At 41.9% G+C, this 13,851-nt stretch overlaps 1 protein-coding gene, 1 long non-coding RNA gene and 1 pseudogene across 3 annotated transcripts; 1 reads left to right on the top strand and 2 right to left on the bottom strand.

Annotated features, from left to right (window-relative positions):
- Positions 1–292: 292 nt before the first annotated feature.
- On the bottom strand, positions 293–10,643 carry LOC311022342 (nuclear factor 7, brain-like; annotated as a pseudogene). Its single transcript, XR_014599415.1, has 2 exons — positions 9,112–10,643; positions 293–396 (listed from the first exon to the last, which is right to left on the bottom strand). The product of XR_014599415.1 is annotated as a nuclear factor 7, brain-like (transcript).
- Positions 379–2,121, bottom strand: LOC311022358 (nuclear factor 7, ovary-like; the record flags this gene model as incomplete). Its single annotated transcript, XM_084023556.1, has 2 exons — positions 1,993–2,121; positions 379–1,840 (listed from the first exon to the last, which is right to left on the bottom strand). The coding sequence occupies exon 2, from the start codon at positions 1,822–1,824 to the stop codon at positions 379–381; it is 1,446 nt and encodes a 481-aa protein (XP_083879682.1). The 5' UTR covers positions 1,825–1,840; positions 1,993–2,121.
- LOC311026458 lies at positions 7,093–8,164 on the top strand. Its single transcript, XR_014598489.1, has 3 exons — positions 7,093–7,280; positions 7,445–7,504; positions 7,535–8,164. It is a non-coding gene; the product is annotated as an uncharacterized lncRNA (long non-coding RNA).
- Positions 10,644–13,851: the final 3,208 nt, after the last annotated feature.

Raw genomic sequence — 13,851 nt, 5'->3', positions numbered from 1 at the left:
ATCATCCTCATCCTCCACCGGTAATATCTAAATAGGGAGTTAAGTGCCATTGCTAATGTATGACACAATGATCTTCAACCATTATACACCACTAGTGATACTTAGAAGACACTTAACCAAAAACATTAACTGTTATATTTTAATTAACTTTCTATGCAAATACTATAATATATACACTACTGAACTGGTCTCAATGAGATTAAAAGACAACAAGAATGAGACACCTTTAGTTATTTTATCACCAGCATCGCAAAAAAACCCACATAATTAGTATAATGAACTCTATTTCACTTCCCCTGTGATTTTTTCAATTGTAGTCAAACGCAATCCAGAATACATTGCATTACATTCTCTTTAAGTAGTTTAATGCTGTGTGTGCTAGTACTGATCCTGATCCTGATCCTCATCCTCATCATCAACCTCATCCTCCTCATAATCATCGTCATTATCATCCTCCTCCTCCTCTGGTAATATCTTAATAGGGAGTTTATCGCTATTGCTAATGTATGGAAACAGCCTCCCTGTGAATGTGTTTTTGTATGTGAAAATGTGTGCGTCGGTTTCACCATCAGTAAAAGTCAGTTCTTCTCTTTCGCAGTCCAGCTCAACTCTGATGATCTTCGGCTTCTTCCACAACGAGAGGGCGATTGGTTTGGCTGATGGGTGGAAGGCTTTATATTGACCATTAGCGAGGCCTATTCTCCACATTTTAGACCAGGTATTCCCTTTCCTCTCGACAGACTTTCTTACCACACCCAGAAACCAGGCAGCACTGTGTCCGACCTCGACGTCCCAGCTGTGAGACCCTGACTTGAAGCCCTTAGAGCCCAGGACGGGGTTAAAGGCATCAAACCTCTCTGGGTTTTCAGGAAGTTTTTGTCTCTCTCCACGTCTCACGCTGGTCAGATCTTCAGACAGGATGAGTCCTGGATGAGCAGAGTTTGGATCCAGAATCACAGGAGTGTAGCAGACCATCTTCTTCATCTTGGTCCAGATGTTGAAGGTCAGGTTGCCCAGGTGTTTGGCCTGGTCTATCAGAGCTCCCGAGACCAGCTGTGGATCCTCCAGTAGGGGCTGCTGCTGGACTCGTTCCACTGCAGCCTTGTAGTTCTGCAGGAATGAGACGTCTTCAGCTCTCAGCTGCTCCTCTGTGGCTCTGATTGTGTCTGAAAGAGCTGCTATCTCTCTGCTCAGAGACTCCGTCTTCTCCTTCATCATCTGACTCTTCTGCTCCTCTTCCTCCCTCAGAGCAGAGATCCTGGCCTCCTCTTCCTCTTCCAGAAACTGGCGGAGAGTCTTTAACTGCTGCTTAATCTGCCTCTCTGTCTGCTGGGCCTGGACCTTAATGTGTTCTGCTGTTTGATCACAGTTTCTTTTAACTTCTTCAAAGAGCTTCAGTTTCTCCTTTAAGGGCTTCAGGGATTTCTGGAGCTCCATTTTGTGATCCCCTACAGCTTCATCGATGGGTCTGAATCTGTGGTTGTTGTGTGTTTTTGAATCTCTGCAGACGAGACAAACCGGCTGCTGATGGTCCAGACAGAAGAGTCTGAGTTTCTCCGAGTGCAGACTGCAGAGAGGCTCTGAATCTTTCCGGTCTCTCGTCAGTAAGAAGGACTCACACAGGTTCCTTAAAGCGAGGTTTTGAGGTAGTTGACTCCTCGATGACTTCCTCTTGCATACCGGACACTCTTGTATTTGTTTCCCAGTCCACCACTTATTCAGACAGTCTCTACAGAAGCTGTGACTACACGTCAGGACAACAGGATCTCTGAAGATGTTGTGGCAGATGGGACAGCAGAAATCCTCCACTGATATCGAAGCCATTGAGTTCCTAAAAATACTGAAAACAGAGCAGGCAGACAGCACACTGCAAATCAGTCAGTGGTGCTTTAAGTACATCAACTACAAATTCAGCTCGTCTCCAGCACTTTGGCTCTATGCCTGTCATATGAAATGTGTTAATCAAATAAACGTTGATGGTGGTAAACTTACATTCAGTGTGTGAAGTCAGCGGCAGGTTGAAGAAGCAGGGCTCCAGCCTTCCCTCCTAGTTCTCTCTCGAGGTTATGAGTTTGCAAGGAGGTTGAATCTCTCTCTCAGTCTGTGTTTCGCTTTCCCCAGAAATGACATGCTGTGTTTCGTTTAATGAGCGGCGGGACTTTGTTCAGGAGTTTCTTTCGAACTCAGCTCAACTGCGATAGACCAGGGATTTATCTTCCTAACACGGTGTGCAGCTTCAGACTCGTCCTGTAACGTGTAATCACAAGCTACATGAAATTAATCTTTGTTGCATTCATGTTTCTCCGTTCATTTCCAGTGTGCGACTACAAATCAATACTTCATAAGTGTCAAATTGTTTTTTTTATGCAGTTTCGATAGCTGCTACAGTTCTATTAATGATCAATATCTATTAGTGACCTGATAACAAGTTGGTTGCCCCATGGAGGCTAGAATCTGGTGCATCTCATGTCCGTGCACTGCAGCTGGAGTGGGGCCGTTTGTGTTTGATGACGTGTAAAAACACAAGTTCAGCTTGTGCCGCTGAACTTTGGATGCTGCTGAACCGGATCTTTCAGGTCACATTGTTCAGTTCGCTCTTCCACTGGCACGAAACGAGCCGCACCCATTTAATATAAATAGGCCTGGTTGAGAATCTGCACAGACTGATCATGGAATCCTTGAGAAGATGTAAAATAAATATTGTATGTGTACGTTATATTTGCAAGTGACAGGCTCGGATTTGCATGTCCAGATATCACCAAGCTGTGTGCATGGGTTGCTGTGGTAACAATGAAGGCATCAGTAACCAATGAGGTTTCTAACGAGAGAGCAATTCACCCTGCGAAACAATAGCGCTGAGACGCAATGCAAAACTCCTCCAGTCAAACTCAGGGACGTAGACGGCTGACAATTTATGTTTGCGTCTGTCCACGGACTGTTCCTCCTCTGTTGTCCTCCATAGCGCTCTGATAGTAGCAGAATGGATTCTGTTCAGCACTTCCACACTTTTAAGTTTCACAGTAATTAAGTCCACTTTACAGTCTGTGGGGCAAACAAACAGAAGTGCTTGTTGATCACTTGCAGCCCTAAAGAGGAGTGAAGAGAGGAATCATGATTGTCTTCAGAAACTCCATTTACTCAAAGCATCATAGGGCTGAAATGATTTTAGTGCCATTGTAACCACCGTGTTGCAAATCATTCTGTGACTGTATTGTATCCTGAACATGTGCGTCAGCAACAACAGCGTGTTCAAGTAATGAACTGCAACAGATTGCAGTAAATGTTATAATTTAACTGTTAAAAAAGTGCCAAGAAATACGATGAGGAAATCCTATATTTTGTAAATATTTAACAAATAAAGAGATATAGAAAATTAATCCACAGTAAGGCTGGTAAAGAATAATCAGAAATACTTAACTCCCTAGAATTGTAGTAAATGCTCACTGTTTTGGAAGACACTTAAGATTGCTATTATTGTAAATAACTTTTAGTTTTAATTATTTGAAGAATCAGTAAAAAAAATAAATATAAGAAAGAAAGAAAGACCGGTTGAAGCCAGCAAAGCCAGATCTGGGTCTGTCCACAGCGAGGTGTTTTGCTGCAGGAGACCCTGCTGGGGTCTGAGCTGGAGGAGTTTCACGGGAACCTGCGTGGTGTGAATAGTTTTGGAATCTGACCCTATAACAAGCTTCAAGAATAACTTATTAAAGGTCCCCTATTATACCGTTTTTCCTCAATTCCACACAGCTGTCCAACAACACTGGATTCGATATGCATTGCCCCAAACCAATCCGTGGTCCTGAATTTCAGCTGTTTAAAGGTTGCTCAAATGAGCTCTCTTGAGAACAGGCTGGTTCTGTGTCTGCACCTTTAAATGCTAATGAGCTCCATCTGTCAACGCCTACTTGGAGAGAGACAGAGAGGATGCCGCTTACACTAGCGTTAGCATGCACCAATGTTTACGTGGATGTATCGCTATGGCTCGCCTATGTGGCTCAGGTGAAGTTGCTGGGTCCCGTATGGTTGGGACAGATCATTTTACGAGGGTCAGTGTCGAGGCGAAGCCAGCTTTACTGCTCGTTACTGAAGCAGTCCGATGTGAAATGGTTAGCACACACATACAAGCTAACACAAACCGAAGCCGGCACATTGTTATTAAAAATGATTACGCAACCACTGTCTCTTCTGTTCTTCTGTAGCTGGGAGTTGGTAGGCTCAGGGAGGACCATTTTATAGGTGTAGAGACCAGAGAAAAAGTGTTTTTCATAATATGGGAACTTTAAATTAGTACACAAATAGTATAATACCAATAAATTAAGTATTGTCTTGTCTTATTTGTATCTGCGACTGTGCAGAAACACCAGGTTAAAACAGAATTAACGTTAAATGCTCTTAATGTTCTCACTAAATACACCAAACACTTTTTTACTCTCAAACTGTTGAGAGTTGTTTCTTATTTTATCTCATCGGTTGTCAACATAAAACCTTGTATGTCCAAGCACACTCGATGACAGTGTGTATTTGTAGTGAAGGAGGAGACATTGTTGTATTGGTACTTTTACTTAAAGTCCCAATCGCCAAGTCCGGCGGATCGAGGGCACTCTGTCAGTTTTTGAATATTTACAACTCTCACGCTCTTCCCCCACGACCACCAAGCTCCTTCCCCTCGACTCCGTGCCCTTTGAAATCGCTTAGATCACGCCACCTTTGAAACGCGGGTCCGATGTTGACTCTGGTTTAATCACGGGCACCGTCACAATCTTTCTTGTTTTCCTTCTTTTCCATCGGTGTTTTCTTTTCCTTGGTTGTTTTGGACCTCCTCGTTTTGGTTTTTAACCGAGATATTCGAAGCTTGTTGCTACTTCCCTCCGCCTCCCCCCTGTGATAGTGGTACAACCCGAGGGGGGAGGGGCTCTCTGTGTGCAGGAACACAGCCCTGCATTCTGAGTGGACAGGATGATCCGGGTGCTGTCGGATCTTTGCAAAACAAACAACAGGCTCCACGTGCACGTAGAGGCGTGCTTTTTTTTTCTAAAACCGGATGATTTATGTTGTTCTATCACAGCGTTGTGTCCGCTTCAGTGAATATGATCAAAAACATTTTGCCGACTGTGACTTTAAGAAGAGGATCTACTCAACTAGATGACGTCACATAATAAAAAAAACATTAGCCTTTCCTTTCTTTGCAAATGTAAAGTTTCCCCATCCCAATTTTGAGAAAGCAAAAAGAATGTGAAACCAATAAGAGTGGTCTGATGACGTTAACACATAGCTGTAAAGTTGACCTTCAATAAGAAAGCTAACTTTGGTAGCAGCTTCACACCAGAATCCAGATGGATCCAGATCCAGTAAGTTTGTCACTCTCCCACTTATGTTCATCAGATCCACCCGTCGCTCCTCCACAGTCCAAATATGGTCACTGGTTGATAAAAATCAATGATGGCGACGGCTAAAATCCAAGACGGTGATGGGTAAAACTGAAGTCCGCAAATGGGTTCTTCCTGTAGAAAGCGTCTTTGAGCACCCGGGAAATTGCTATATAAAATGTATGTGTTATTATTATTATTAATATTATTATAAAGTCTACAGTTCAGACAAAAGGCTGTTGGAAAATGATGAAGTCTGAAATGATCTCAGCATTGAATCATAAACTGCTGCAAAAGCAGATAAAAGTCATTGTTAAATAACACACACACACACATACACACATACACACACACACACACACACACACACACACACACACTGAGGTAAGCGACTAAAAATAGCACAATGTCTCTTCTTACCTGTGTGTGCGTGTGTTTATTTGTGAACACGTGTTCTTATAAAAAACCAGCCAGGTGTGTGCCGCCAAATGAGAAAACAACCTCCTGGTGACATCACAGTGATGCAGAACCAAGGAAAACACTTGATGATACCGTAGTTGAAACACACACATATTTTTTTATTTCTAAGTATTTTATTTGCACAACTGCAGCAAAGTAATTCCAACCTACACAACTATAAACAGCTTCTGTTTAACATTTATTTTTGTATTTTCAAACAAAACAAATAATGTACAACTTGTATGTATTTGACATAAAAATGCATATTTACATACATACAGTAGACTATATATTTTTCTTTCTATGCATTTAAAGAGGAATAAACAGAGGATTGTGTCTGAAAACCAAATATTCCAACTTTGTTTTATATATCATCCTCATCCTCCACCGGTAATATCTAAATAGGGAGTTTAGTGCCATTGCTAATGTATGACACAATGATCTTCAACCATTATACACCACTAGTGATACTTAGAAGACACTTAACCAAAAACATAAACCTCTTATATTTTAATTAACTTTCTATGCAAATACTATAATATATACACTACTGAACTGCTTTCAATGAGATTTAAAGACAATGAGAATGAGACATATTTAGTTATTTTATCACCAGCATCGCAAAAAATATGAACAAATAATTAGTATAATGAATTCTATTTCACTTCCCCTGTGATTTTTTCAATTTTAGTCAAACGCAATCCAGATTACATTGCATTACATTCTCTTTAAGTAGTTTAATGGTGTGTGCTTCACTGTAACAAATTGCTGTAAGAAAACAGCCAAATTGTGACAGCAACATACTGTTTCCCATTAAAAAGGTATTATACTGTAGAAAACAATGCATTCTGGGCAATATTTGTAGGTAGCTTGCCGTTTCCCATAAAATACTGTAATATACCGTAAACACCATTGCATTCTGGGAGTGATGTTAGAATCAACAGCAGAGAGGCCGTGCAAATACGGAACATTACTGTATTTCTAGAGTAGACACGCTACAACACCTGGGAACACGTTGGAGTCATTAAGCCAACTCTGGTCTTTCCTTTCATCGAACATCCATTTTAATCCTGCATTTCATGAGCAAATCACAGGGTAAGTTGAACTATATTTTATTTGTTTGATGATGTTTGCTTGCTATCATACTATTATTTTATTTTAGTTAAACTGTGATTAATCAGTATATGGCCATCTTGACTTGCCATGAGGTAACTGGACAGCCTTTCTTAGACTCATGGACACACTGTACATGTAAAAAAGTTAAATTACAAAGATAAAAAGGTTGGTAAAAATAAAACCAGAAGTTGAAAAAATGTGAAAAAACTCCATTACAGTAGTTCTTACGAAACTGTTCTCACTACGATTATATTGTCTGTGCCCTACAGTTGTCTGCCACAGTTGATGACGTCGAGAAGACCCTCACCTTACCACTGACTCCTCGTCTAATCCTCCTCTGTATGTATTCAGTTAATGGACATACTGTATATTTCATATCAGATGAGCTTTAAGTTGATAAGTTAGTTCTCTGTATCGCAACAAAGCATGAATGTTCTTCCAAGTAGAGATATTTATCCAGGATTTTCAATCAATACTGATATCACTTGTATTTCACGTTTCAGGTGGGACAGAGCGTGTGAATACTGGACGCTGGATGATCAGCCTTGAAGGTCATGTCCTGTGTGAGGGCATCCAGCCCACCTTTGTGACAGGGCCTTCTGTTTTCCCTGTACTATATCTTCAACCTGCAGTACCAAGAGGAGGCTGCCTGCACTCTTAAGTTAATTTAAAGGTAAGACTTGTGTTACCTAACAGACCTTTTTCAAAATTGTGGGTGAACACTCTTTTAGAGTTGTCTTTGGTCAAAGGTATTTTGATTTGATTATGTCCATATCACCAAGTCCTCTTTATATAGTAGCAGACATTATTGCTATCCCTCTAATCTCAGACTACTGTGTTTTCAGGCGCTTCATCGGGATCAACCCGGACAGAGGGTCCAAGGCCAGCCGGGGAAAGATTATCTCCAAGACAACAGGAAAAGTTGTCCAGAAGAAGTTGGTCACAGTCAATCCCCATGTGTCCACACTTCTGAAGAATCTAAGGGACTTTCAGTGAAATTTTGTATAAGTCGGTGTTTTGGCCCATTTTTTGTTTACAGTTATGTATGTGTTCTCGTTCCATTGACTAAATATGTTATATTGCACTTAAAAAACTTGGATATTTATATTGTTGAACGCTGCAGAAAAACGTGTGTGCAGCTACAGTAAACAAGCAGGGATTATACTGTATGTTCACTTGTCCCAGGACATGCTGTCGTATAATATACATGTTCTGTTTTGCCTTTTGATGCAATTGTCTATAGAACAGACAGCAAAATCTTGGTTCTTCTTAGAGATCTTGGACTTTGAGGACTCAGAGCCTTCCGTTTGTTTTTTATTCTTTATTTTTATTCTATATTTTATTATTATGTTTAGTTTTAGCACAACTCAGAGTTTCAATGCAAGCACTTTAAATAACTTAACTGAAAATCAGTGTTCCATTGCAGATAGTTTTGTATGTATTATGTATTTAACCTTGACCTTGAGAGCAACAAGCCGATTCAGCTCCATTGTACATAGGTACATACATAGGTATTGCTGTGATCATTTTAAAATAAAGGTTATAAAACTTATATTTTCTAAGTCTCTTCTTGTACACATTTTTAATGGCTGTATTTTAATTAACTAACTCATTCAGTATACAGTATATTAAAATTGCTAAACAAGGTTACAGTGAAGACAGCGCTTAATTCATAGTAATTGGCTTTTAGACAGTAATATGCTCTATTTCCACAATGACTGCATTGTATTATATATGGGATTATGGTGAAATGCAATTAATGAAAAAAAAAAAAACAATATTGCAACTACCTAGCACTGTTATACTGTGAATTCATACAGCACTATAGTGTTTTACACTAACAGTAGGTGAACTGTAAAAATAACAGTAGAATGCTGGCAAACCTGCTGCCAGTATTTTACTGTTAATTTACAAGACAATTGTTTACAGTGTTGTATTGATCCTGATCGCCATCCTCTTCCTCATCATCAACCTCATCCTCCTCATGACCAACCTCATCATCCTCATCACCAACCTCATCCTCCTCATCCTCTTCCTCCTCCTCATCTTCCTCCTCCTCAACCTCTTCCTCATCATCAACCTCATCCTCCTCATGACCAACCTCATCATCCTCATCACCAACCTCATCCTCCTCATCCTCTTCCTCCTCCTCATCTTCCTCCTCCTCAACCTCTTCCTCATCATCAACCTCATCCTCATCATCATCAACCTCATCCTCCTCATAACCAACCTCATCCTCCTCATCACCAACCTGATCCTCCTCATTCTCTTCCTCATCATCATCATCTTCCTCCTCCTCATCCTCATCCTCAACCTTATCCTTATCCTCATCCTCATCCTCCTCTGGTAATATCTTAATAGGGAGTTTATCGCTATTGCTAATGTACGGAAACAGCCTCCCTGTGTATGTGCTTTCAAATATGTAAATTTCTGTGTCGGTTTCAACATTGGTAAAAGTCAGTTCTTCTCTTTCGCAGTCCAGCTCAACTCTGATAATCTCCGGCTTCTTCCTCAACGAGAGGGCGATTGGTTTTGCTGATGGGCGGAAGGCTTTATATTGACCATTAGCGAGGCCTATTCTCCACATTTTAGACCAGGTAATCCCTTTCCTCTTGACAGACTTTCTTGCCACACCCAGAAACCAGGCAGCACTGTGTCCGACCTCGACGTCCCAGCTGTGAAACCCTGAGTTGAAGCCCTCAGAGCCCAGGACGGGGTTAAAGGCATCAAACCTCTCTGGGTTTTCAGGAAGTTTTTGTCTCTCTCCACGTCTCACGCTGGTCAGATCTTCAGACAGGATGAGTTCTGGATGAGCAGAGTTTGGATCCAGAATCACAGGAGTGTAGCAGACCAACTCCTTCATCTTGGTCCAGATGTTGAAGGTCAGGTTACCCAGGTGTTTGGCCTGGTCTATCAGAGCTCCCGAGACCAGCTGTGGATCCTCCAGTAGGGACTGCTGCTTGACTCGTTCCACTGCAGCCTTGGAGTTCTGCAGGAATGAGACGTCTTCAGCTATCAGCTGCTCCTCTGTGGCTCTAATTGTGTGTGAAAGAGCTGCTATCTCTCTGCTCATAGACTTTGTCTTCTCCTTCATCATCTGACTCTTCTGCTCCTCTTCCTCCCTCAGAGCAGAGATCCTGGCCTCCTCTTCCTCTTCCAGAAACTGGTGGAGCTTCTTTAACTGCTGCTTAATCTGCCTCTCTGTCTGCTGGGCCTGGACCTTAATGTGTTCTGCTGTTTGATCACAGTTTCTTTTGACTTCTTCAAAGAGCTTTAGTTTCTCCTTTAAGGGCTTCAGTGACTTCTGGAGCTCCATTTTGTGATCCCCTACAGCTTCATCGATGGGTCTGAATCTGTGGTTGTTGTGTGTTTTTGAATCTCTGCAGACGACACAAACCGGCTGCTGATGGTCCAGACAGAAGAGTCTGAGTTTCTCCGAGTGCAGACTGCAGAGAGGCTCTGAATCTTTCCGGTCTCTCGTCAGTAAGAAGGACTCACACAGGTTCCTTAAAGCCAGGTTTTGAGGTAGTTGACTCCTCGATGACTTCCTCTTGCATACCGGACACTCCTGTATTTGTTTCCCAGTCCACCAGTTATTCAGACAGTCTCTACAGAAGCTGTGGCTACACGTCAGGACAACAGATCTCTGAAGATGTCGTGGCAGATGGGACAGGATAAATCCTCCACTGATATCGAAGCCATTGAGTTCCTAAAAATGCTGAAAACAAAGCAGGAAGACAGCACACTGCAAATCAGTCAGTGGTGCTTTAAGTACATCAACTACAATTTCAGCTTGTCTCCAGCACTTTGGCTCTATGCCTGTCATATGAAATGTGCTATTCAAATAAACGTTGATGATGGTAAACTTACATTCAGTGTGTGAAGTCAGCGGCAGGTTGAAGAAGCAGGGCTCCAGCTTTCCCTCCTAGTTCTCTCTCGAGGTTATGAGTTTGCAAGGAAGTTCAATCTCTCTCTCCGTCTGTGTTTCGCTTTCCCCAGAAATTACATGCTGTGTTTCGTTTTATGAGGGGCGGGACTTTGTTTGGGTGTTTCTTTCGAACTCATCTTAACTGCGATAGACCAGGGATGTATCTTCCTAACACGGTGTGCAGCTTCAGACTCGTCCTGTAACGTGTAATCACAAGATACATGAAATTAATCTTTGTTGCATTCATGTTTCTCCGTTCATTTCCAGTGTGCGACTACAAATCAATAAGCGTCAAATAGTTTTTTTATGCAGTTTCGATAGCTGCTACAGTTCTATTAATGATCAATATCTCTAAGTGACCTAATAACAAGTTGGTTGACCCATGGAGGCTAGAATCTGGTGCGTCTCACGTCTGTGCAAAGCAGGATGGAGTCGGGCCGTTTGTGTTTGATGACGTGTAAAAACACAAGTTCAGGTTTGATTGTGCCGCTGAACTTTGGATGCTGCTGAAGTGAAGTCATGCAGTTGCACCGGATCTTTCAGGTCACATTGTTCAGTTCGCTCTTCCACTGGCACTAAGAGAGCCGCACCCCTTTAATATAAATGGGCCTGGCTGAGAATCTGCACAGACTGATCATGGAATCCTTGAGAAGATGTAAAATAATATTGTTGACAGTGTACATTATATTTGCAAGTGAAAGGCTCTGATTTGCATGTCCAGATATCACCAAGCTGTGCGCATGGGTTGCTGTGGCGCTTAGCGCTTAGACGCGATGCAAAACTCCTCCAGTCAAACTCAGCGACGTAGACGGCTGACAATTTATGTTTGCGTCTGTCCACGGACTGTTCCTCCTCTGTTGTCCTCCATAGCGCTCTGATAGTAGCAGAATGGATTCTGTTCAGCACTTCCACACTTTTAAGTTTCACAGTAATTAAGTCCACTTCACAGTCTGTGGGGCAAACAAACTGAAGTGCTTGTTGATCACTTGCAGCCCTAAAGAGGAGTGAAGAGAGGAATGATGATTGTCTTCAGAAACTCCATTTACTCAAAGCATCATAGGGCTGAAAGGATTTTAGTGCCATTTTAACCACAGTGTTGCAAATCATTCTGTGACTGTATTGTATCCTGAACATGTGCGTCCGCAACAGCAGTGTGTTCAAGTAATGAACTGCAACAGATAGCAGTAAATTTAACTGTTAAAAAAGTGCCAAGAAATACGATGAGGAAATCATTTATTTTGTAAATATTTGACAAATAAAGAGATATAGAAAATTAATCCACAGTAAGGCTGGTAAAGAATAATCAGAAATACTTAACTCCCTAGAATTGTAGTAAATGCTCACTGTTTTGGAAGACACTTAAGATTGCTATTATTGTAAATAACTTTTAGTTTTATTTATTTGAAGAATCAGTAAAAAAAATAATAAAAGAAAGAAAGAAAGACCGGTTGAAGCCAGCAAAGCCAGATCTGGGTCTGTCCACAGCGAGGTGTTTTGTTGCAGGAGACCCTGCTGGGGTCTGAGCTGGAGGAGTTTCACGTGAACCTGCGTGGTGTGAATCGTTTTGGAATCTGACCCAATAACAACCTTCCAGAATAACTCATTAAAGGTCCCATAATATACCGTTGTTCATCAATTCCACACAGCTGTCAGAGGTCCAACAACACTGGATTTGATATGCATTGCCCCAAATCAATCCATGGTCCTGAATTTCAGCTGTCTAAAAGTTGCTCAAATGAGCTCTCCTGAGAACAGGCTGTTTCTGTGCCTGCACCTTTAAATGCTAATGAGCTCCGTCTGTCAACGCCTACTTGGAGAGAGATGGAAAGGATGCTGCCTACGCTAGCGGTAGCATGCGCCAATCTTTACGGTGGATGTATCGCTATAGCTCGCCTATGTGTCTCAGGTGAAGTTGCTGGTCCCGTATGGTTGGGACAGATCGTTTTACAAGGGTATGTGTCGAGGCAAAGCCAGCTTTGTACTGACTCTCGTTACTGAAGCAGTCCAATGTGAAATGGTTAGCACACACATACAAGCTAACACGGACCGTAGCCGGCACATAGTCATTAAAAATGAAACGCAACCACTGTCTCTTCTGTTCTTCTGTAGCTGGGAGTTGGTAGGCTCAGGGAGGACCATTATATAGGTGTAGAGACCAGAGAAAAGGTGTTTTTCATAATATGGGACCTTTAAATTAGTACACAAATAGTATAATACCAATAAATTAGGCATTGTCTTGTCTTATTTGTATCTGCGACTGTGCAGAAACACCAGGTTAAAACAGAATTAACGTTAAATGCTCTTAATGTTCTCACTAAATACACCAAACACTTTTTTACTCTCAAACTGTTGAGAGTTGTTTCTTATTTTATCTCATCGGTTGTCAACATAAAACCTTGTATGTCCAAGCAGACTCGATGACAGTGTGTATTTGTAGTGAAGGAGGAGACATTGTTGTATTGGTACTTTTACTTAAAGTCCCAATCGGCAAGTCCGGCAGATCGAGGGCACTCTGTCAGTTTTTGAATGTTTACAACTCTCACGCTCCTTCCCCTCAACTCCGTGCCCTTTGAAATCCCTTAGATCACGCCACCTTTGAAACGCGGGTCCGATGTTGACTCTGGTTTAATCACGGGCACCGTCATAATCTTTATGTTTTCCTTCTTTTCCATCAGTGTTTTCTTTTCCTTGGTTGTTTTGGACCTCCTCGTTTCGGTTTTTAACCGAGGAATTCGAAGCTTGTTGCTACTTCCCTCCGCCTCCCCCCTGTGATATGTACGACCCGAGTACGACCGAGGGGGGAGGGGCTCTGTGCACGAACACAGCCCTGCGTGCTGAGTGGACAGAATGATCCGGGCGCTGTCGGATCTTTGCAAAACAAACAACAGGCTCCACGTGCACGTAGAGGCGTGCTTTTTTTCCCTAAAACTGGATGATATATGTTGTTCTATCACAGCGTTGTGTCCGCTTCAGTGAATATGA

Source organism: Eutrigla gurnardus (assembly GCF_963514095.1).
Source record: "Eutrigla gurnardus genome assembly, chromosome: 2".
NCBI lineage: Eukaryota > Metazoa > Chordata > Actinopteri > Perciformes > Triglidae > Eutrigla > Eutrigla gurnardus.
The sequence above is the reverse complement of the archived record's forward strand: the minus strand, read 5'-3'. Positions and strand labels throughout refer to the sequence as shown.